The sequence below is a fragment of the Loxodonta africana genome, chromosome 6 (genome assembly GCF_030014295.1).
Source record: "Loxodonta africana isolate mLoxAfr1 chromosome 6, mLoxAfr1.hap2, whole genome shotgun sequence".
Taxonomy (NCBI): Eukaryota; Metazoa; Chordata; class Mammalia; order Proboscidea; family Elephantidae; genus Loxodonta; species Loxodonta africana.
Genome location: NC_087347.1, coordinates 85,465,508 through 85,491,298, shown reverse-complemented (window position 1 = coordinate 85,491,298; position 25,791 = coordinate 85,465,508). Strand labels below are relative to the sequence as shown.

The window sequence follows — 25,791 nt, the reverse complement described above, 5'->3', positions numbered from 1 at the left end:
TGGAAATTAGAGTATATTAATGTGTTTTATATTCAACAAATCTAAGGAGTATAACTCAGTACAAAATGAAATATTTATCTTATGGGTATATTTGCAGTAACCACAGTCAGGCACACAGTGCCGTATGTCCCTTTGTATTCCCCTTGTCATACCCCTTGTTTACTATCTCTTAGTAACAAGGGGGAAGAGAAATACTCTTTATAAAATTCTTGAAAATATGTAAATGATTTTTTGAAATATAGCTAAAGTAGGAAATTTCTGTATAATAAATACTAATTTGTATCCTGAAAGTTTTTAGCCTAAAAGGTTATACATTTGACGTTCCCGTGGAACCTCCAGAGAGTATGTAAAAAAAAAAAAAAATATGTAAAGGGGTTAATATATATGATGCTTCAAAATGAGACATTCTAGGGTTTGGTTCTTCTCTTTTTCAAATAAATGTATTAAAATTAGGTCACTTCTACCAGCAATTTAGATAGTAATTACATAATTAGCTATTTTTAGAATTGCACTTCTGCTGTTGCTGAAAAATTTCCCTTTATTTCAATGTACTTTTTTTCTTCATTTTTTCTTTTGTGGTAAATATCAGTATCTTTTACATTTTTTTTTTTTTTACATTAGCTATTCAATGGCATTATCTTTTGTATGCTGACAGCATACATAGGCTTTATATAAATAAGGACACATACTTTTTGTATAAGTTGAAAAATTGGTTCCAGTCCTTGAAATCATAATTAAATATATTATTGTACAGGGGAAATTTTTTGTTTGTTTGTTTTCCATATAGAGCTTTCCATTTTGTAATTGTTTTAAAGATTGCCATTTTGAGATGTAGTGAAACAGTGTTCCTTCTGACCTTTGAACATGGATGCATGACTTAGCTTTTGGCTTCCTGCCTAACAAAGCCCCAGTGGGGAGAGATGCATTCCAATGTGACATATATTTGAATAGGCCTTCCACAGAGGATAAATTTGATTTGTAAATGTATCAAGAACAGATTCTAAATAGGCTGAAACTTGCATTTTTCTGGTTCAGGAAAATTATTTAAATTCTTGCCTTTATTTTTCTCTATTGCCATTATCGCTGAAACCAACAGCGAGATTTTTTTAAACTTTGACAATGAGAAGAGCAATGAGCCCTGAATTCTATCTTCATTTTTGTTTTTACTCCCATTTTTTTAATAGTGTAGGTTTCTTTGACTCTGATATCCAGCCGTTTGCCCTGACCTGTGTCAGCACATGCCATCAGAAAGACACAGGCTATGAAACGTGTCCTTCCACTGTGTATTTTCATGTGTATGTACACATGAGAACTGTGCTTCATTATGCTGAAATCTGTCTATAATATCATCTCAAAGTATTGATTGATAAAACATGAGGGCCAAATCTCTACCAATATTATGTGTTCAGGAATTAAAAAGCATTTATATGTGTAAGTAACTCAGGTTTTTTTCACAGACACTGGAATTTTTTTTTTTTTTTAATTTGGGATAAAGCAGAATGTGTATTAGGAACACTTTAGGCAGCTCACTCTAATATCTCTTTGCTGTTTTAACACTACTACTAATTCTATGCTAATTCTATTAGCCATATACCTCCCACCTCATTTACTAGTCCCGCAGCTAATTCCTTGAAGACATTTTTAAGAGATTAGCAAATTTATCAGAAAAGCTAATTTGAAGCAAGTTGTTAATGTCCTGGAAGGGTGCAGTTTGTTATACTCTTGCTCTTACAGGGGTTTTTAATTGTCTTTAATACCTATTCAAGGGAATTAGAATGTACTGTGATATTTTTCTCTTAGCATCCTTTGCCTTGGCCATCTCAAACTACATGGGGGTAGTTGTCTGTCCTGATTATCCATGAAAAGATCCTGAGAATAATAATAATAATAAAAAAATCCTGAGAATGTCAACCAAAATATCATGTTCAGGAGCGATTTGAACATTTTACTCTTCTCAGTGGGTCAGTTCCTTCATGTACGTACTCTGTCACTTTTGGAAGATGATATCACCTCTGACTTTGTCTAAAATACCAACAACGTTCTCACCTACCGTTCTCTTTATTTCTTTAGAATATCTCTGACTTATGTAACAATGCCCTTAGCCTTTCCTCCAAATCTTGGAAAAAGAAGGTACCTATCTCTAAGGCTAGTAGCTAAAGTCAGTATCATATTCTTTCCTGAATCCTGGGGGCCTTTTTATTTACTTCTTTCCTAGCATCTCAGATCTTTTCTTCTGTATTGGCACCTTCCTTTAGCTTTCAGATATGCAGAGGTCTAGCTGACTTGCAATAGGGTCACTATGGGTCGGAATCGACTCGACAGCCCTGGGTTTAGTTTTTTGGGTTTAGCTGACTTGCAAAGAAAAGCACTACCACGTTTTAACTTTCCAGCCCCCTCTTATTATAACATATCTCTATTTAATTTTTCTGTTAACTTATCTTCTTGATTGAGCTATATCAACCCTCCCCATTTCTTCACCATAGATTACCTCATTAGTTCTCCTTCATTAGATTTTTTCTTTGGCATTTTCTTCATATGCTCCTCCTCTTATGGTTAACAATAATGATGTAGTTCAAGTTCAACAGCATTAGAAAACAATTACGCATTATTTTAAACATCTCTCTGTAGTTTGACATCTTTGATTGTTGTTTTATTTCTCTTCTCCTTACTCTGATTCCTTATTTACCTTATTTATAAATATTCTTTAAGGCCTTTTTGGCCTTTTTTTTTTTTTTACTTCTCTCTATTCTGTACCTCAGACAACTCATTCACATGAATAGTATTTTATATAAGTAGCAGAATAAGTAACTGGAAAAATTTACTCCAGAAAGAAAATAGGGGTAAGATAAGGGAGGAAAGCGTGATTATTGCCTTCAGTTTTCTGAAGGACTGCCTTGGAGAAGAGGGAGGAGGTTTTTATATGGCCCAAAGAGCAGAATTTGCATTGATGGGTAAAAATCAGAGGGAAATAGATTTTATCTCAATATAAATGGAACTTTACAAAGGCAGATCTATGTGAAAACATAATGAGCTCTTTTTGAGACGGAGAGTTCCCGTTTTGCTGAGAACTTTAAGTATAGCCTGGACAACCCCTTGAAAAGAAAATTATAGAGGTGGTTCAAACATTAAGAGTTGGTGTACTGGATGATACTCAGACCAAATTTAACCTTTAAATTCTTATTTTCTGAGACATAAATCCACATTCCAACTCCCACCTCTTATTTGTGCTCAATTCCACATCTTCAGTTGTCTGCTGTGAATTTCAACTTGGAAATCTTACTATTTTTTCAAGCCCAACAACTCCAAAATGGAGTCAATTTTCTTTTCACAACTAAACCGACTCTGTTACTGAGTTACTTCTTCCAGTGATATCTTCATATTCTTGGGCATCTGGGCTTAACATCTTAAGTTATCTTTTTGTCCCATCAATATGTTGCTGTTATCTTCTTAGTTTATTCTCCTTTCAGTCACTTTCTCTTTTCAAATTCATCTTACACATGATAACACATTAAATCTACTTAAAACAAAAAACAAAAACTTGACTCATAACACTGTTCTGCACAGCAATACCCCTTTGTTTATGTTTCAAAGTACAAATTCTCAGGCTTTTCGTTTGAGAAACTCCATGATTTAACCCTTAGGTATTTTTCCATCAAACTCTTGGATTCAGCTCGTCTAAACTCCTCTCAAATTCTCTAACTACAGTAAGTCACCAGGTCCATCTAACGGACAAATTATATTTAAGAATGGACTGCCATAAAGCCTATCAGTGAAAGAAAAAGCTCCAAGGCTTGTCCATGATTTGAAAGCTGCACATGCAGCAAGTGAAGGTGATCGTGATGAAGGATTTGTTGTGAGTAGGGGTTGGCTCTATCATTTCAAAGTGAGGGCAAATTTGTATAACATTAAAGTGCAAAGTGAAGCAATGAGTGCCTTGCAAGTGCTGCCAGTGATTTTCCTGAGATGTTGATAACTGATGCTAAGTAAGAATGGTATTTACCTGTTCCGACTTAGTTACAAATTCGACTTCAAGACAGACTTAGGAACTGATCTCGTTTCTAACTTGGGGACTGCCTGTGTATACATTTCCACATCTGTTATTTCCCCTTCCTGGAAAGCCTATTCAACTCCTGAGGAACAATGTGAGTTCAGCCTCCTAAATGAAACAGTGATTTAATTGTATGGATTCTCATACTCTTGTTTTCATTAGTACTTATTATGGCACTTAGTGAAAGACTGCTTCCTTAATGAAAGAAGGACAGGGTCCCGGTGTCTGATGTTTTGATATAATTGATGAATAGAAGAAAATGTATTTTTTCCCTTCTTCAGCATACTTGATATAATCGATGAATAGAAAAAAATGTTGTATTTTTTCCCTTCTTCAGCAAACTCTTTGGGTTTCAAAGGAGAAAAAAAAAAACTTATCTAATAGTCATACTCTAGGATATGCTTAGAAATACATCTTGGAAACTTTATTCGTCTGTAGTTCAGTTTTTCATTTCTCCTTCTGCGCTCAGTGTTTATAACCATATGAATGTTGAAAATAGTTTGTATTTTACGTCATTCAGTATTTTGTGTTTTGTCCATTCCTGCATGGTCTAATGGATCATACTCTTCACCCAATTATTTTATTGGGACCAAATGAGTGAGTGTATTGTTTTGAACATTGCATACAGTGTTCAAAAGACATAGCCTCTGTTCAGCCGTTCTGAATAAGGTAAAAATACATAGAGAAACTAAATGGAGGTTTAATGTACAGCTTAGCTTTTGAATAAAATGCATTATACTGAAGCAAAGTAGTTAGAGTTGTAGTTTACTTAATACTTGCTACTACTCGTTTTCAAGGGATTAGATTCCCAACCCTATTTTTAATGGCAGTAGAATTATTTCACCCTGCCATACCTTTAGTGGCATCAATTCTAATGATTTTCATATTTTCCTTGTGTAGTTCAAAGTATCAGTTTGTTTAGAATAATTCATTATCAGAGATAAAAATGAATGTTACTAAATTGACAGGATAATTGTTTGTTTTCTGTTTTTCATCTCACTAACAAATGATGCCAACTGGAATGTTTGACTGCCTTCCTTCAGTTTCATGGAAAATCAAATGATGTTCCTTCTCTGACTATGTGGTCAAACTTATTTGAGTCTTCTCCTTTTTGAACCAACACTTGATAATCAAATAGAATGTTTGCTTACAAGCGGACTTAAGTGAATTAAAGTCTTAAAATATTTGATCGTATTGAAGTTTATTTTCTGAACATTAAATATATATACTACGTTTAACCTTCTTTCTTCCCGTTCTACAGAGAAATGATGAAGAAGCAGTTGTGGATAGAGGTGGAACTCGTTCTATTCTCAAAACACACTTTGAGAAAGAGGATTTAGAAGGTAAGAAGCTCTCCTTCTTGGGATAGCTATTGGTATGTTTTTCTAAAGCTTTTTAAAGAGAAGCTTGTCCTGTTGAGGAGAATTGCAGGAGCTGGTGTCACAGGAGTGAGGAGAGGAGGAGGGAGGGAGAGACCATTGTTTTGGTGCAGCCTGGAATTTCAATAGGCAGACCTGCAAACAATGAGAGCCAAAAACCAAAACCAAACCCACTGCTGTTAAGTTGATTCTAACTCAATGCAACCTTATAGAACAGAGTGGAACTGCCCCATAGGGTTTCCAAGGCTGTAAACCTTTTTTTTTTTCTTGCACTGTAGATGAAGGTTTACAGAGCAAACCAGCTTCTTGATAAACAATTAATACGCGTATTGGTTTATGACATCGATTGCCAACCCATGACACGTCAACACTCTCCACTTCTCAACCTTGGGTTCCCTGTTACCAGCTTTCCTGTCCTCTCCTGCCTTCTCATCCTTGCCCGTAGACTGGTGTGCCCACTGAGTCTCATTTTTTTTTTATGGGTCTGTCTAATCTTTGGCTGAAGGGTGAACCTCAGGGGTGACTTCATTACTGAACTAAAAGAGTGTCTGGCAGCCATACTCGTAGGGTTTCTCTAGTCTCTGTTAGACCAGTAAGTTCAAGGCTATAAATCTTTACAAAAGCAGACTACAACATCTTTCTCCCACTGTTCAAACCTCCGACCTTTTGGTTAGCAGCCAAGTACTTTAACCACCACACTACCAGGGCTCACAATCAATAAGAAGTATTCGCTTATTCAACAGACAATTTATTGAGCCTCTACTGTATTCCAGGCACTATGTCATTAATTCAATAATCCTTGCTTTAAGATTTACTATCAATTGGGAAATGAAAAGAAAAATTGATGACAAATCAGTATATCAAGAGTTATGAGAGACGCAAGTAGAGGGTGCTCACAGGAAAGGCACCTGACCCCAGTCTAAGTTATTAGAATGGGATATCACTGGAATACAGTGAAGGATAGTTGGCCTTCTAATTCCTTCTAGAGGAGCCCTGGTAGGACAATGTTTAAAGCACTTGGTTGCTAGCCTAAAGGTTGGTGGTTTGAACCCATCTCCCGCTTTGTGGGAGAAAACACCTAGTGATCTGCTCCCGTAAAGATTACAACTGAGGAAAACCTATGGGGCAGTTATACTTTGTCCTGTAGAGTCACTATAAGTCAGAATCAATTCAATAGCACCCAACAACGATCCCTTCTAGTCTTTCCCAGATATATAGTATGGAAGTGGAGACATCATATGTGTATACTCTCCTCAGTAGGAAAAAGGCCAGATAATTCAGCAGGGAGGTGGTATGGCTTAGTGGTTTCGTATAGGCTCTGAAACTGCACTGGGTTCAAATAGCAATTCTGCCACTTATTTTACTTAACTTTAAGCCAGTTAGCTAACTGCACTTTAGTTTTCTCAACTGTTAAAATAAGGGTAGTAATGGAATATATTTTCAAATGTTTTTATATGAATTAAAGGAAAAATACTTAGCACCTGGCATAAGTTATATGACTATTTACAATTATTATTATACTACATTTTAATGTACACACACACCATTAGTTCATTTTTTACCCAGAAATTATTACTAGTTATCAGGTGGGACCTGTCCCTGGAGAAGGACATCATGCTTGGTAAATAGAGGGTTCAGTGGAAAAGTGGAAGACCCATAACAAGATGGATTGACACAGTGGCTGCAACGATGGGCTCAAGCATTACATTTGTGAGGATGACGTAGGACTGGGCAGTGTTTCGTTCTGTAGTACATAGGGTCGCTATGAGTTGGAACCGACTCGATGGGTACCTAACAAAAACAGTGACTTGATACGCTATCCACTTTCCTCGCGCAAATTTACAGGAGCAAAAAACTTGAAATATTTAAACTAATGGTTAATATAAAATATATGTTAAAACTTGATATGCCATTATGTCACATTTTTGGCATCAGATTTACCTTCCTACTTTTGTTGTGCCATGACTTAAGCTAAGCTCATATTCACTAAATACAGAAAAGCCTAATGAGGAGAAAGTTAGTCTAGAAATATACTGAATGCCAAGATAAAGCCATTTTGGGTTTGAAGATTGTGATGGATAATCCATACACAGAAAATTGGAAGTTGACAATGATTAATCATTTATAATTACAATAAAACACTTAATGGTCCTTAGGATGGAAAATACATACTACAATGATAAGATTTATAAGGTTAATTTAATTACTATACCTGCATATAATACATACATTTTCTTTACCTAGGCATGGTTAGGAAATACATGTGGTAGTGTACCAAAACCAAACCTGTATCCACTAAGTTGATTCTGACTCATGGCAACCCCATGTGTCACAGAGTAGAGCTGAACTCCATAGGGTTTTCTTGGCTGTAATCTTTATGGAAATAGATTGCCAGGTCTTTCTCCCAAGGCACTGCTTGGTGAGTTTGTACCATCAACCTTTCAGTTGGTAGTCTGAATGCAAACTGTTTGCACCACACAGAGGCCTTCAATTCTTTTAGTAAATAAGCTTTCTGATTGGTGAAACACAATTGGGTAATCTAGCTTTTGCTCTGTTTGCTGATATCTACAGTGGATACTGTATATACATATATTATCTTCCTTATTTGATTATAAGCTCTTTGAGGGACAAATTTTTGTTTTATACATCTTTGCATTCTCCCATGGTATCCAGCACTTTCTCTTAAACTAGATAGGTGCTAAAGAAATGTGTTATATTGAATCTCACTCATGTAATTCAATAACGTGTCACTAATAATGTATAATTAATGCTTGTCAGAAATTTAATTACTTTTCAAACATTTAAAATATAAATACAGGAATCTCTACTTTTTCCTATATTAAGATAAATCAATCTAGTTACATTTTAAGCTGATATACAGGAATTTATAAATTTAAAACAGAAATGGAAAAGTTAAACTAATCACTAAACTTGGCCTGCGAATTAAAATTTTTTTTAACCCAAAGTATGGTTTTTATCAGATATTAAAATAATCTCTAGTCAAGGATTTAATATCTTCTTATTCTTTTATTCACTCCATTTGAGAAAATATTGGCTTATTAGCTTATTTTCTTTTGAGGCCGCTCTGCTCTGTACACACGGGGTCGCCATAAGTCGGAATCGATTTCATGGTATCTGACAACAATAATGTGTTATAAATCTAAAGTCCAATGAAATAACATAAGCAAAGCTGTTGAGTTGATTCTGAATCATGGCGACCCCATGTGTTACACAGTAGAGCTGCTCCATGGGGTTTTCTTGGCTGTACTCTTTGCAGAAGTAGATCTCTAGGCCATTCTTCTGCAGTGCTACTGGGGGGGGGGGGGCGGTGGGGGATTGAACTGCCAACCTTTCACTTAGTAGTCGAGTGCAAACCAAATGATTTTGAAAACATTTGTAAAATCTTACAGTTAGCAAATTCCCATTAGCCTGGGAGTTTCATAAGCAGGAAAGCCAACTCTCCTAATAGAGATTAGTTTTATTATAACCTCATGTTCTCTTATTTTAAATTCTTTTCTCTCCCATACCACAAAGTGAATAATCTTATTGTTGCCTTATTCCAAGTGTCTTTCTCTTTGAAAAAGACTTTTTTCCTACTGTTGTTGGTTGATTAACTTTTGTATAATTTAGTATGGTTCATATAGACTCAACGCCAATTGAAGGGGCAATTCTAAATGGTATTTGGTCCATTGATAATAACTACTGAAGTTAATTAATTATAAACATCTATTTGAAAGTGTACATTTGCCTGCCAAACACTTTGGATATTTGAAGATAGGAGTTAGGCAGAGAGGCTGATACTGGATACTTCAGAAAAAAACAGCCAATAGTAAATTTCATTCCATTATTGAGCTAAGGGACTTAACTTTGAACACCTATGCATATTTCATGATGAGCGCTTTCTTCTATTTTCCCATGTTTTCTATACTAAGAATAAGAACCAAAAAGAGAATAAATATACTTTTAAAGTCTTTCATAAAGGAATTTACTTTTTTGTTTTTGTAAAATTAACTCTAAGGTGAACTGTACACTGTATTCCACGTTTCTTCACTGTAATTGCTCCACGTAATTTGTGTATGTGATCCACATCAGTTTATTTTGATATACAATTTATTCGTGGGAGTTTTGTTTATTTGAAGTGATAGGTCACTTGATAGTTGTATAGTCTGCTTTTACAGTCTATTATAATCCCAGGTAAATTTGAAAGACCTAAAGTATTTCTCTAAATTGAGTAATTGTTTATTAGACCATTGGCAAGTAGTCATAGACATGTGTTTGCAAGAGGATAGTAACATATACTCTAATGTGTATGTATGGCTAAGAAACTCTTCAAGTTTGTGGTTTCATAATTTGGGGGTTCCATTTTTATATCCCTAGCTTTTTTTTTTTTAGCTTAGGATGTCAGTTTTTAGGCAATAACTTTATAACAAGAGCCCATGTTTTTTATTCTTCTTTCATTGTTCCTTACTAATCAAATCTGTTGTAGTATTACTATCTATCAAAAGCACAGTGCAATATTTGGGGTTATTTGCTATTGAAAGTGACTTATGACATATCCTCTTTGAAAGAGGAGAACTGTGTGTTTGTGTGTGTATACATAACATTTTAATTCAATCACTATTTCAGAGATACAGTAGATGAAAAGAAATTCCCTTTCATTATATTAAATATAATCCTATAAATATTAAAAGAGGGAATTTCAAGGTAAGGAAATTCCTTTAATCCTTTAATATTTTTCTCGAAAAATACTTTGAAGACTAATAACCAGAAATGATCAAAGCCTCTTAGTATTTACTACATACGTTTATATTAACAATATACTTTTGTTTTTCATTTTTTAGACCTCTGTGACTTGATTAAGTGTGTTCATTATTTAGTTACACAGTTTAACAATGTAGGGGTAGTACTGTGAAGGTGACATTGTGAAGGAGATTAACAGTCTACTTGATTAAATTCTTAAATCTGTATTTTGGCTGCTTATCTTTTCCAATAGGGCTATACTTTACAGCTCCTCAAATGCTTGTGATACATAACCTCCACAGGTTATTCCCCATCTACAGGATCCCCCACAATATAAGTCGGGGTAGGTTACCAGTGAATTAGGAAATTTCTCAGGAAGTCATCATCATTCACCAATATTTATTAATTACTAATAGGGTACGAGCACTGAACCAAGTCTCTATTTTATGCTCTTTGTTCTCCAAGGAGGTTTAGATAGCGGTGCTGTCAACAGAACACTTGAGTTCTAGATTCCTTTCGGAAAAAAAAAAAAAATACTGTAGCTACTTTGCACATACATGTATACATTTAAAATAGTGGTTGATAGAAATGATGATAATAAAAAAGTATTTAATAATAATTGAAAAAGATGTTGCTCTTGATATTTTGGATAATACAAACTTTTAATTTTAACAATATAGGGTCCCTAAAACCACATTAGAATTAATTCCATTTCGGGGTATTCTGAGGTTACCTTCTGAGTGTTCTTTTTTGTATTTTCTGCTAGTGACTTTGTTTACTCCCCCATTCTGTCTTCCCTTTTTCTTGGCCACAAACTTGCTCCTACTTCCCCTAGTGTGTCATTCTATTTTTTCCCTTTCTCTCTTGTTTCTCCCTGTTAATGAGCTTCAGGTGGGGAGATAATAAAGGAAGTAAAAATGATTTAAATCGTGTTAGAATAAAATGAAATTTTAATTTTCTACCAATAAAATAAGCTTTTGTCTGGTCTCTAGGGCAAGAAAATTATGAATATTCTATTTGACTATTTTCAAAACTGCTTCTAAATTACCTTAGGTGGATTTGTAATAAAAGTATTACAGCCTTATTAGTAAAAGGATTTCCAATTTTCAACTAAATTATTTTAAATCATCCTTATTTTTTTTCTTTTCATAAGTTAATTTGTTTCTTGTAGTGATAAATTGCCATGATTTAACTAAATGAAAATATAGCAGGAGAGCATTTTATGGCATCATAGTGATTAATAGAAAACTGTAGTGTAAGCAATACCAATCCAGTTAATAGTGGTATTGATCATGAAAATGAACTACGTTGAGATATTGACTTGTTATGTGAATGGTGTATTTCTCTCATGCCATCCAATTCTAATTCACTCTTAAGGTTTATTGATTAACCTACATTTTACCTATTAAAACAGTGCTCTCAATTGCCAACTACAGTGGCCCTCTGCCCACAGCCCTTCTGAATTTTCTGTGGTTTTTAAAAATTTTTGACTATGCCTTTATTCTTACTTCTTAAACCACGTCTTCCTTGGCACTTCCCTCTTTTATCCACTGGTCTCCCTTACCCTGACTGAATGTCTATATTTTTCCCAAAATTAAAATACTTTTATTGTTTTTTGAATTATAAAAATAATATAAATTCAAATAGAAAATCCAAGAAATATAGAAAAGTGCCCCCCCCCCCCCGCGCCACACATAGAAGATGATCACCAGGTCTTTTCTCCCACAGAGCCGCTGGTGGGTTTGAACTGATGAACTTTTGGTTAGCTGATGAGTGCTTAACCATTGTGCCCCCAGGGCTCCTTAGGCTAACCAAAAGGTCTTCAGAAATGCATTAATGACTTTAAATCTCAAAGCAAAGGGATTTTGCTTCAGCTTCACTTCTTCCTAAAAGGCTTTTTGGGTCATATGTGACTCTGAGGATGAAAATGGATACAAGCGGGAGGATAACACCCAGTTTCACTTTTTCAGCATCATCTTAGCTCTATGTTTTTGCATCCGTTAAAGTAATTTATCTTTTCACACAAAGGTGGGTACTTAGTATCCACATAATTATGGAATTATGAAACTGCTCAAGTGATTATTTCTAGAAAACAGAGCCAGTTTTATTAAGGTAAATTGATCAGGCCACTTCTGGGTATACAAAACTGTCAACAACTTTAAATAACAACCAAAAGGAAGTTCTGTCTTTATGTTCCTACCAGGTAATGCTCCCCACCCCCTTAAGTCACATCGCCTTGATTTGTAGTATTTGCCAATTTCCATGGTTAAATATTCCCTGTATGGCTGACTTCAAGCCGCAGATATGTTTTCACTAAAAGCTGAAAAGATATGTGCACAATTGGCTCTGGTGAGCTGGTGTAAGCCAGCCCCATCATGCCACTGCTACCAGGATATGTATGGTAAAGCGCAAAGTCATTGTTTTCATCTAAAATTTTCTGTAAAAATTATTGAAAAACAAGAAACAGTTTCCATATGTCAGTCTAAGGCCATGTTTATTGCAATAGATGTTTAAAGAAATAAAAATTCTGTTTGCTTCCTGGTAAAAACAGTTAAAAGTATCCTTAAATGCGTCTCTGGGCCCTCTGTTCCTGTGCCTTCTTTCATAAAATATGCCATCTATTTTTCATCTGCCAATACAAGTCTTATCTTCCTAAAGATCTTCTCTCATTCTGTGAGCCATTTTTCAATATCCCAGCCTACTTCAGCATATAATGTGGTGAAATGCTTTAGATTTGGAGTCCTTCATTTGTTTATACAAGAAATAATCATTGCATGTTTAATATGCCAGGTACTGAAAGTATAAAAATGATTACACAGACCCTACTACTGTCTATAAAGACCATCTTAGGCATTATACAATTAATTATTGAATTGAAACTGGAAAAGTTATGTTAGGAAGTGTAAGGTGCTAAGAGAACGTACACCAGAGGTTATATGTGACAAAATTAGACAGACGTGATAGATCTGATTTTGACTCTTTACTCTGTTTCTTACTTTTTGATTTTAGACCTTATCTGTAAGTTGGGAAAAATAGCTCACAACTTAGAGGAATTTTATGAAGTTTAATGAGAAAATATAAGTAATGCATTTAGCATAGTACGTGGCACATTGTAGGTTCTCCATTTTAAAAAGTTTATTTTTTAGCTCTAAACTCTTAAAACTATCTGAAGTACTGAATGATTTGACACTTATTTATATTCTGCCTTGAATTCTCTTGAGCTTTTCTGGTATTTTCAGCTTATACCCTTAAGCAAGTTCTTATAAGTATTTTTTATCCCTATCAACACTAGTCGCATTTCAAGATCAATACTATTAATCCATGATCCCTGTTAACTTGTCTTCTGTTTGAGATGTCTTTCATTAATTAACATTTTCCAATTGTTTTCTAACCTGAATAGCTCTCCTCTGTTACCTACTGGTATGTAACAGTATTTTATATCCTGTCAAATTCATCCATTGTAATTCCTTAATTTTTCTTGCAGATCATTTTCATCAGTTAGCTATTGGTGTGTAACAAACCATCTCCAAATTTGATGGCTTAAGACAGTAGCAATTTTATTTAGGTCATGATTCTATAGGTTGTCAGTTTGGAATGAACTCGGCTTAATTAGGTTAGTTCTAATCTGACTCAGCTGGCTCCTGCATCCACAGTCAACTGGTGATTTGGTAGTTGAAACCGGCAAGTTTACGAAAGTTTCAGATGGGATGGCTGTGGACTAGAGCTTCTCTCTACATAGTTTCTCATCATCCAACAGGATAGCCTGGGTGTGTTTATGCAGTGGCAAAGGAGTTCCCAGAGGCATTAGAGCACTGAAGCCCAAGAACTAATGCACAAGCACCCTTCAATCCTGTGCTTATGTCACATTTGCTAATGACCCACTGGTGAAAACAAGTCACACAGCCAAGCCCAGATTGAAGGGTTGGAAGAATTGATTCTACTTCTTGATGGGAGAAGCTGTAAAACATTATGGACATTAAAAATTCTACCAAAATATCTATTTCTCATTTGTAAAAAGCACTGGGCAAATCTGCTGCTTAAAAACTCTTTAAAATCTTAAAAAGCAAAGATGTCGCTTTGAGGACTAAGGTGCACCTAGCCCAAGCCATGGTATTTTCAGTTGCCTCATATGCATGCAAACACTGGACAATGAATAAGGAAGATGAAAGAATTGATGCCTTTGAATGTTGGCGTTGGTGAAGAATATTGAATATACCACGGACTTCCAGAAGAATGAAGAAATCTGTCTTGGAAGAAGTACAGCCACAATGCTCCTTAAAAGCGATGATGGTAAGGCTTCCTCTCTCGTAATTTGGACATGTTTCAGAAAGGGCTAGTCCCTGGAGAAGGACATCATGCTTGATAAAGTAAAGGGTCAATGAAAAGAGGAAGACCCTCAACAAAATAGATTGACACAGTGGCTGCAACAATGGGCTCAAACATAGCAAAGATTGTGAGGATGGCACAGGACCGGGCAGTGTTTGTTCTGTTGTACATATAGGGTCGCTTGCTATGAGTCGAAACTGACTTGAAGGGACCTAACCACTACAATAACAATAATACAGAAATACCAAGGCTGTTTTAGGTGTTTTAATTAATTAATTAATTAATTAATTTTATCACTTAAGAATTCCATAAACTTTCCCCATAGGGATTGTCTGTTTCTCTCAACAACTCTTCATATTTTCTAAGCAAGCCTTTTTGTCTTTGACTACCTTAAATCCCAGAAAAAGCCAATATTTGTATGTGTACTCCCAAGTTCTAGTGCACATTTCTTTTGAATTAAATACAATGGAAAATATAATCTGAAAAAAATAATAAATGGTACAAGGGTTATTACTGTTTAATGTTTTTGCTCTTTTCCTAACTTTTTCCTGGATGCAAGTGGTAGGGCTATTCAGAAATCTTAATTTAATTTAATTAAACTTGGGCACTAGTTTTTTTGGGGCTGGAGTGAGGAGCACCATCTTCTTTTTAGCATTCATATCTTTTAACTTTCTCAGAACATATATTGATCAATTTTCTCCTTCTTCTTTATGAAATAAAACAAAACATAAATATCTTAAAATAGTGAGATTATAAGCTTTTGTGATTATAATAACATATATTCTATCTCATTTTTTTTCCTGCTCTAACATGTGTTTTACAATTATCCCTCAAAATTGCTCTTCTGCTTTTGCTCACATTATCTCCTTTTTCAAGACTGCCCCTCTTCTGCTAATCCGAAACTACTTATTAAAACCCAATTCAAGTTCCAACGTCTCCATGAGACTTTTCCTGAATGCCTAAATTACTCTTAATTTCACTGTATTGTGAACTCCTACAGCCTTTAATGGCTAGTGCCCGTTGTTTAGTACCACACAAGAACATTTACTTTAATACAGGTTGGGATTGTTTACTGCTTTTTACTTGAATTCTAGTTTATATAGTTTACTGCTGTTTTCTTTGTTGGACTTGACTCCTCAACAGCTGGATTTTTTTTTTTTTTTAAGTTCATAGATCATATCCATAACTTCTTATCTGACTTGAATTCCAGTATTTCTCTTTAAGCTCTGTTTTATATCCTATCCAAATTGGGAATTCCCAGTTCTTTTTTTCTTTCCTTAGGAAATACATATTAGAATTCATTCATTTATTTAAGAAATGTTGCATGCTTAGCATGTTCCAGGTTGAAAAATAACACTGCTGTCTCAAGATACAAAGTATTTCAGTTGCTGTGTTTTGCTTAAGACAGTGTTATAAAAATGTAAGAAATGGTATTTTTGAAAATATATCACAGAACCTTCTAAACTAGTAAATCTCATACCATGGCTGTTTGATGAACAACCTTAGGATTTCTAAGATTTCTACTTTCCGTAAAGAATAGTCATAGTCATGTGACACTTAGTTTTGGAATGATTGCAAAAGGAGACCCAGGGACAGGTGACTATGCGGTCTCAGGTTCAGGTAACACTCCTCTTTCTTTTAGCAAAACAACACACACACAACAACAACAACAGAAGTGCAGTGTTGTGTTGCTGTTAGGTGCCATAGCGACCCTATGTACAAAAGAGTGAAACATTGCCTGCTCCTGCGCCATAGTCGTTGCCATGTTTGAGCCCACTGTTCCAGTCACTGTGTGTCAATCCATCTTGTTGAGGGTCTTCCTGTTTTTTGCCGACCCTTTACCTTACCAAGCATGATGTTCTTCTCTAGGAACTGGCCCCTCGGATAACATGTCCAAAGTACAGAGACGAAGTCTCACCATCCTTGATTCCAAGGAGCACTCTAGCTGTACTTCTTCCAAGACAGTCTTGTTTATTCTTCTGGCAGTCCATTCAGTAGTCTTCACCAAAGGAATCAATTCTTCTTTGGTCTTTCTTACTCATTGTCCAGCTTTCATATGCATATGAGCTGATTGAAAATACCATGGCTTGGGTCAGGCATACCTTAGTCCTCAAAGTGACGTCTTTCCTTTTGAATACTTTAAAGAGATCTTTTGCTGCAGATTTCCCCAATGCAACACGTCATTTGATTTCTTGACTGCAGCTTCCATGGATGTTGATTGTGGATTCAAGTAAAATGAAATCCTTAACAACTTCAATATTTTCTCCATTTATCATAATGTTTCTTATTGGTCCAGCTGTGGGCATTTTTGTTTTCTTTATGTTGAGGTGTAATCCACACCGAAGGCTGTAGTCATTGGTTTTCATCATTAAGTCCTTTAAGTCATCTTTGCTTTCAGCAAGCAAGGTAGTGTCATCTGTACAGTGCAGGTTGTTAATGAGTCTTCCACCAATCCTGATGCCACGTTCTTCTTCATGTAGTCCATCTCCACCTTCTCAGATTATTTGCTCCGCATACAGATTAAATAAGCATGGTGAAAGGATACGCCCTGACACACCACTTTCCTAATTTTAAACCATACAGTCTTCCCTTGTTCTTTTCAAACAACTGCCTTTTCGTCTATGTACTGGTCCTGCATGAGCGTGATTCAGTGTTCTAATTTTAGCAAAACAACATACACAACAACAACAGTGCAGCGTTGTGTTGTTGTTAGGTGCGGTCAAGTTGGTTTTGACTCATAGCAACCCTATGTACTATTCATAGTGACCAACTCATAGTGACTCTATGTGATATTAGGCTACAGTGCAGTAGCCTAATAGTATCTGTTTGCTCTACATATGCACACACACTCACACCCTCTTGGTCTCTTTTTCTCTTTCCCTCAGCAGAGAATTTCTGTTGAATTTAGAATGCTTTGATATATTATGACAAATGATACCTTGTTGTGTTTTCTGACTCTGCTAGTCTCCATGGAATTAAAGATCACATGCTTATTCAACTTAATGTATTTGACCTTTTCCCTTGATTGACACATCTAAGTGGCTATAGTGACTCAGTAATTATGCACCAGCTGTGTTATATTCATTTCACGGAAAAAAACACACAGTTCTCTTCAAGAGTAGAAAGCTGGACCCCCCTCCCTGCCAGCTAAATAAAGGAGAGCAGTTTATTACTATTATTATTAATTATAGTAAGATTCCTCTCCATCCAAATTCATCTCTTTCCTCACTGCATTTTGTAAACATCCAGTTATACCATGACCTCAGCCACTTTCAGAGTTGTTTCAGTACTGTAACCTGTTATATAATTAAAATATTTTGGCCATTCTGGACCTGGCTCGCAACACAATATCCACACAGTTTAAGTGTCAAAAAGCCATGATTTATTACCAGGGGTTGAACTGAGAAAGGCCATGTTACCTTTAATGAACACTTTGTTTTTCTATATAGGGAAATTGTATTTTCTGTCAACTAAAAATGTTCATCTTTAAGCACCCCCACGCCACTACCACCACCACCACAACAAAAGCCTTTGGTTTTTCTGTCACTCTTTTTCCATCCTGCTGTATTCTAACTACATGTAATTTTCTCAGACTTCATTATGAATTGTATACAGGATTCTGGAATCCAGATTTTTCTTTTCAGCTAAGACTCTGCATGGAGAAGTCTTGATTAACTGTTCAAAGAGTTACTTGAAGAAGACACTTTTCTTCAAGAAGATGGGATTTTATAAGCGAAGAAAGGGATTATCTGATTTTTAGTTCTATGCCTGAATTGTGGGGATGGTTCTAATTACAAGTACTTTCAGAATAAATCCTAATATTCTGCACAGATCTCAAGAAGAATCTTTTAATGGCACTGTCCTGTTCTGTTTTCAAAATATATTCATATCAAAGTGATTCTGTATATTTATTCATTTTTAGGTTTTTAACATAATATAAAGCAAATTCCTATGGACCGTTTTCATTAATATAAGAAATGTTCATTCTCAAGGATTCCCTCTTTTAACTAAATTTTGAGTCTTATCATAAAATAAAAATTAACCCAAAAAAAACAGGCCAAACCTGTTCCCATCGAGTCAATTCCGACTCACAGAGACCTTATAGTACAGAATAGAAGTGCCCCATAGGTTTTCCAAGGAGCTCCTGGTGGATCTGAACTGCCACCCTTTTGGGTGCAGCCATAGCTTTTAACCACTACGCCACCAGGGTGTCCAAAATAAAAAGTATTAACTATAATTTTGAAAAAAATTCAGATTAGGTTGAGTACTTGTTAAGTCATTTCGGAACTATGATATTTGTCATTAAGTTTCTTGAACCTTGTGTCTTTTTAAGTCATGTCTACCAGGATGGAAAAATAAATTTTGGATACAATATAATAGCAAAAATTTATTGTAGTATTAATACAGATGTGTGATCTTCATACTGTTTTCCCCAGAATCTGACGTGTTTCTCTATTTCCTTAGGTCAGTGTCATTATAATTGAGACTCGAAAAGTTGGCAAAATGGAGAGAAAAAAGAAGACAGTGAAATGGGATAGGAAATTTTATTACCCCTTCCCATTCCTTTACACCTATAAGCAGCCGACAGAGGCAATGTTAAGGGGAAAGGGAAATAGCATGTATAGCTGTCTACTGTGTAATAGGCATTGTGTTCAATGTTTTATAACCTATATCATCTCAAAGGAGTCCTGGTAGCACAACGGTTATGCACTGGGCTGCTAACTGAAAGACTGATGGTTCTAACCCACACAGTGGCTCCATGGGAGAAAGACCTGGCAATTTTATCTCCTAAAGATTATAGCCTAGAAAACCTTATGGGGCAGCTCTACTCTGTCACATGGGGTTGCTATGAGTCAGAATTCACTGAATGGCACTCAACAACAATAACAACTTGGATGATGCAAACAGTTAAAATCTCGATCACTAGCTGAAAGGTTCGTGGTTCAAACCTACCTAGAGGTGCCTGGGAAGACAGGCCTAGCAATCTGCTTCCAAAAACTCACAGCTTGAAAGCCCTATGGAGCTGTTCTACTCTGCACATACAAGGCCACTGTGAGTCAAAATCGACTCTGGCAATTAACAACAACAACAACAAATTATCTCATGTAATCTCTGTAGAAAATCTTCTAAAGCCATTGATGAGTTTTTATACCTATATTTATTTAGCCCTAAAAGGAAAAATGTGGCTCCTGGATCAGGGTCAGAACTATTATTATTGATTACAGCAAGAACCACATTGGTACCCCCTGCTCCATTCTTCCCCTTCAGGGTAATGAGATGAGAGCCAGATGGTTATGCCCCCAGGAGGGGAACCCTGAAATCCTGAATCTGGGCACTCATATAGGAACTGCTATACATCTGCCTCCTCCTCTCCTGAGAGAGGAAGAGAAATTTTATTTTCTGTATGTAAACAAATGTTTGGAAAGGAAAGGGAACAGTCCCTAATTTAAACTCTTTGGAATGTAAACTCCTGGCTCCGGAGTTTATAATCTTTGCAGTGTAAACACAAAGCTCTGGGAAATAAAACTCCATTTCTCTCTGGAGGTCTTTATCTATTCAGTCAACCTTTAACTTCCAAAGCTTGTCGTTTAACCCAGGTTCCAGTTTTCTTTGCTGAGAAAGCCTTAATCATCCAGAAACATGAAAATATTTTCTCTACAGTTCCACAGCCATAAATAGAGGCAGTTTCGGTATCGTTGCTATGAAATTTTGGGCATTAGCTTTGTTTCTATGCCTAAGTTTCTTAATGCATTATTATGTTGCCATCTACATATTTTACTTAAAAAAATCCTATTTATGCAAAATATTATTCAATTGATAAATATTTATTGCTCACCAAAAACTATCAAATGCTGTTCTAGGTACTTGGGATACATGTACCTGCCCTCCTGCAATTTATAAACTTTTTGGTGAAATTAAAAAATAAATGCTAAACATAATAAGCAAATCATAAGGGATGTTAGAATTTGATCATTTGCTATAGAAAAGAAAAAGTAGAGGATAATGAGGGACATGAAGGGTTTGGAAATGACAAGGTATAATATCAAATAAGGAAGCCAGGATATGCTTCCCTGAGAAGGTGAAATATGAACAAAGACTTGAAGGAGGTGAGGGAATTAGCCACGTGGGAAGAGTATTTCAGACAGTGAGAAAAGGAAGTCCACCAAAGTGGAAGCGAGAACAGCAAGGAGGCCAGTGTCCCTGGAGTGGAGTAGAGTAAGGGGGAGATTAGCAGGGGAGGAGACCAGAGAGCTAACAGGGGGTGGGAGTGTGCAGATCATAGAGGGCATTGTAGAGCATTACGAAAATTTCGGTCTTTCTCAGAGTGAGATGGGGTAACGTTAGAAGTTTTAGTGGAGGAATGATATGATCTAAAAGAGCTACACTGGTTGTTGTGTTTAGAGCCAATGGTAGGGGGTAAAGGTAAGAAGCATGAAAGACCTGTTAGGAGGTTGTTGGAGTAATCTAGGTTTGGCATGATTGTGACTTTTACCAGAGCTGTGTAGTGAAAAAGTGAGAAGTGGCCAAATCTGGATGTATGTTGAAAGTAGTTCCAACAGATTTCCTCAGGGATTGGTTGTAGGCTTAAGAGAAAGAGAGGAGTTTAAAATGATCTCAAGGTTTCTGGTATGAGCCACTAAAAATGTTTTATTATCAGCTGAGATGGACGAGGCTGTGGGTAGAGCACTTTTTTGGAGGGAGATCAAAGGGGAAGGATTGGAAGTTTAGTCTAGGATTTCTATTAGTCATGCAGTGGGGGTGTTGAGTAAGCAGTTGGATGTGTTAATCTGGGCTGGAGATATAAAAGTGGGAGGTGCCCACAAATAGATAGTATTGGGGAAGATTCAGGTTTTATGGGGCCTAAAGCTCAATTTTGAGGGTTCTTTCTAAGAAAAACAATTCAAAATTTGAATGCAAACTAAGTGCAAAGGTGAGTATTTATTTAGAATGAGAAAAATTCGAATTAACTTTAGGAAGCTGATAAACAACACAAAATCATAAAATTTGGAGAAAAGCCATGACACATAACCTTAACTATCAAAGCCAACATTCTCACCTCACTCCTTGGCATTTGTTACTGCTAGACCTACATCATTAATGGGCAAAGTAGTTGGATAGTAGATTTTTACTATTAAAAGAAAAAAAATTTTTTTTTCTTTTAAATGCGAAATGTCAGATAATGCGATAGTCGATAAGTGAGGAGAGGGTGTCCTACTCTGCAGTGTTTCCCACATAATGTAACTTGATAATGCATTAAATGAAATAATAATAGGGTGTACACAAATATTAATTTCCTTCATTTCTTTTGTCCAAAATTTTGCCTTTCTTAATTAAGAAAGAAACCATTGCACATTTTAATTGTTTATAATCAGTTATCTGAACCAATGAACATTTTCCACTGGCCTGCATGGATACACAGAGGACAAACACCTAAATATAGAAAAGATTTTTCAGCTTGCAATTTTTTGGAGTACTAATCTATAATTATTATTAGAATCACAAGATATTAATATCCCTTATTAAAATATTTATAATATCAGACTTTCTTCCAGAAATGAAGAAATGACCAATTTTTTAGTTTTCTACCCACCACACCTTTAGTCCTGCTAGAATTTGGAAGTATTTTAACCCTGTCTCAAAAAAAATAGCATTTTCTGTTTTTCCCAAAAAGCAAAGTGACATAGTTTAAGTACAAATATAGCCTCCAAAACAAGCATATTAATTTTAGTAGAATTCAGTTATCCCTTTCAGAGAAACACCATCAGCCTAAATAATGGGCATTGAATATTTTAGAAATCTCGCAACATCCCTTCTGAAGCTTAGTATTGCTGCAAGGATTTTGATTTAGGCCTTCCTGGTCATTATAGGATTTTGTACTATTTGACACTTGAGAAAGTAAAATTTTTTAAAACCTAATGTACAAACAATGTTTTCTTAGGAGTTCCCACCTCCCCGCCCATATAGTACTTTGTTACGTGTGTTCTACATGTCTGCAAAAACTAGGCTGCTTGCTAACCCAAATACCCCATTATTTGCCTATATTTTTGCTTCCTTATAACATGCTTTTCTCTGTAGCTTTTCAGTGGAACAGTTTTTAACTAGCCCTGTGAGATTCTGCCTCAGGAAATTCTTTCAGCCTGGTCTTCCCCATTTCTATGTTTAATGTCCTCAGGACACCAGCCCAGCTGTGTGTCTTGGCTTCCTCTTTTTATCTGATCATATTTGGATATGGCTTCAGATTATTTATTTTATCCTTCATTTGGCAACATTTTAGGATGTTACTTCTGGCAATTGCCCTGTCAAGTCCACATTCCACAAAGGTAGTAAGTTCCCTTTCGCTAATCCCAGCCAGGCCCTCTATACCTGGCAGCCAAACTCATGGTGTCCTTTATCTTCGTCCATCTGGGAATGGTTGTCTTAATCTGTGGTTGTTAGGAACCTTTGCAATCTTTAAGGCTCAGCTCAGTACCACCTCTGCCAAGACTTTTTTTTGCAACAGTAGGCAATATTACTGTCTATGCTTACTCAGTTCAAACTCATTTCTCCAACCACTGGAAATGCTTTCTAGAAAATTACAAATAAACATTTAATTTCCAACTGTAGTGGATTATTTTCATTCTTAATCTTGTCTGACTCTTCTATAGCATGTAAATGGTTAAATTCCCCCTTAAGATTTTCTCCTCCTTTGGTTTATTTATCTTTTATTTTTTTAATGTGAGATGAGGCATACGTACAGAAAAAAAATGCAGAATGCTTATATATAAAGTTTAATGGATAATTTTAATACAAATATTTGTGTCAAGGAACAGAACATTGGAAGCACCCCAGAAGCTCATCATGTGCTTCTCCCCGATTACAACTCCTACCCTTCTTTGTACCAGAGCTTACAACCATTCTGATTGTAATATTTATCTTTTCCTGTGTAACCCATAGCAACCCTAAAGGACAGAGTAGAACTGCCCCATAGGGTTTCCAAGGAGCGCCTGGTGGATTTGAACTGCTGACCTTTTGGTTAGCAGAGCAGCTCTTAACCACTACTCTGCCAGGGCTTCCTTTCCTCTTACGTATCTTTAAATAATATATTTTAGTATTGCTGTTTTAAATTTTTCATCATGGAAATCATACTGGCTTTTTTTCCTCTGTTAATTTTTTTTGGCTCAACAGCATGTTTGTAAGATTTATCCACGTTGTCGTGCATACCTGTAGTTTGTTCACCATTGACATTGTCTGAATACAACCCAGTTCATTTATACATTTTGCTGGTGGATGTTTGGCTTGTTTCTAGTGTTTGGTCTTCATAAACAGTGCTGCTATAGGCATTCATATACATATCTCTTATGCGTGGATACACCTGAGTGCATTTCTCTAGAGCCCAGGGAAATTACTGGGTATCTTCAATTTTAATGGAAAATGCAAAACTGTTTCAAAGTTGTCCACCAATACTATATACTATACAATACTGTACTGTACTGTACTATACTGTACTACACTATACTACTATATAACCACCACTACACATCACACCAAGACATGGAATTGTCAGACATCTCAATTTTTGATTTAAAGTTGCGTTTCTCTGACAACTAATGGAGCCAAGCGCTTTTTCCTGTTTGTTAACCAGGTGTATTTTCCTTTTTATTAAGTGCCTGTTTCAGTCTTTTCTTTATTTTCCCATTGGGCTATCATATTTTTCCTAGAATTTGTAGAGTTTCTTTGTATATACTGTTTATTGGCCCTTTGTCAGTTATACATGTTACAAATGTACTTTCATGGTTTGTGGCTTTTTTTTTTTCACTCTCTTTCAATATTTTCCTAATTTTAATGTAATAAGCTTATCAATCACTTCCTTTATTGTGAGTGCCATTTAAGGAAACTTTTCATAACTTGGCCTTAAAAAGGCAGTTTCCAGAGAGATCAGAGATAAATATCATGTGTTTAATCTTCCATATTTAATTGGAAGCCTTTTACTTTATTTTTTATTCTTTTTTAGTGACTGCTTTTTCTTCTGCCTGTGAGGTGATAAGGCTCCATTTTTAGTTCTCTGTTTTGCTCCACACGTTCTCCCTGATTGATAGCCTTGTATGCCTTCAACTTATTATAGTAGAAGGTCTTATTTACAATATAGTGATGGCCCAGGTAATTTGAAATTATTACAGTTTAAGATGCCAAAGCTTTTTTGTATGTGTGTGCTTTAGGTGAAAGTTTACAGCTCAAGTTAATTTCTCATTCAAAAATTTATACACGTATTGTTTTGTGACATTTGTTGCAATCCCCACAATGTGACAGTGCACTGTCTCTTTCTATTTTGGGTTCCCTGTGTCCATTCAACCAATTCCTGTCCCTTCCTGCTTTCTCATCCCGCTTTTAGACAGGAGCTGCTCATTTGGACTCATATATCTGGTTGAACTATGAAGCACGTTCCTCACATGTATTATTTTTTGTTTTATAGTCCCGTCAAATGTTTGCCTAAAGAGTGGGCTTCAGGAATGGTTTTAGCTCTGGGTTAACAGGGTGTCTGGGGGCCATAGTTTCAGGGGAAGATGCCGAAGTTTGTCAATGTTTTAAGTATTCAACTTTATGGTATGTCTTAATCTCTGGTAAGGTAAATCCCCCCTCCTGGAACTTCCTCAAAATTTTATTGGTTATTATCGTTTCTCATTTTCCTTATACATGTTGGATTTTTTTTTTTAAGTTCCATTAAAAATATTGTTGAGAATTTGAAGGTGTGTTTAATGTATATATTAATATGTCTTTATTTGGGGAAACGGGTTACATCTTCTCCTTATGGCAATGTATAGCATTTGCAAATTGACTTTTTTTTTTTAAAATAAAAGTCAGGGAGGATTGTAGGAATAAAATCATGCCTTATTTATAACTCAATAATTTGTGCATGATTTCAGTAAATATTTGGTAGGCATCTGCTATATGCCAGGCACTGTGTCAGATGACGGGGATACAATGACAAAGGCATGATTCTTCCTTAAAGAAAATTCATTAAAAAGACCTATAAATAAATGGAGCCCTGGTGGCATGGGGGTTTAGAGTTTGGCTGCTAACCGAAAGGTTGGCAGTACGAATCCACCAGCCATTCCTTGGAAACCCTGTGGGGCAGTTCTACTCGAAATTGACTCAATGGCAACGTTTTTTTTTTTTTTTTAATAAATAAATAATTACAATCACGAGTTATTGTGCTGTGATATGTATAATTAGGCCACTAAAGGGTCCTAAGAGTAGTAGTGATCAACCATATTTAGAATGAAAACTTTCATAGATAATCCTTGAACTGAGATTTGAGAA

At 35.7% G+C, this 25,791-nt stretch overlaps 1 protein-coding gene across 1 annotated transcript in view; it reads left to right on the top strand.

The window, feature by feature from the left end:
• SLC4A10 (solute carrier family 4 member 10) overlaps positions 1 to 25,791 on the top strand; it is a 235,318-nt gene that overhangs the window by 39,957 nt on the left and 169,570 nt on the right. The window contains exon 2 of the mRNA XM_023542892.2: positions 5,310 to 5,391. Within this exon, the coding sequence (XP_023398660.2) occupies positions 5,310 to 5,391 (82 nt within the window). The remainder of the gene's footprint in view (positions 1 to 5,309; positions 5,392 to 25,791) is intronic.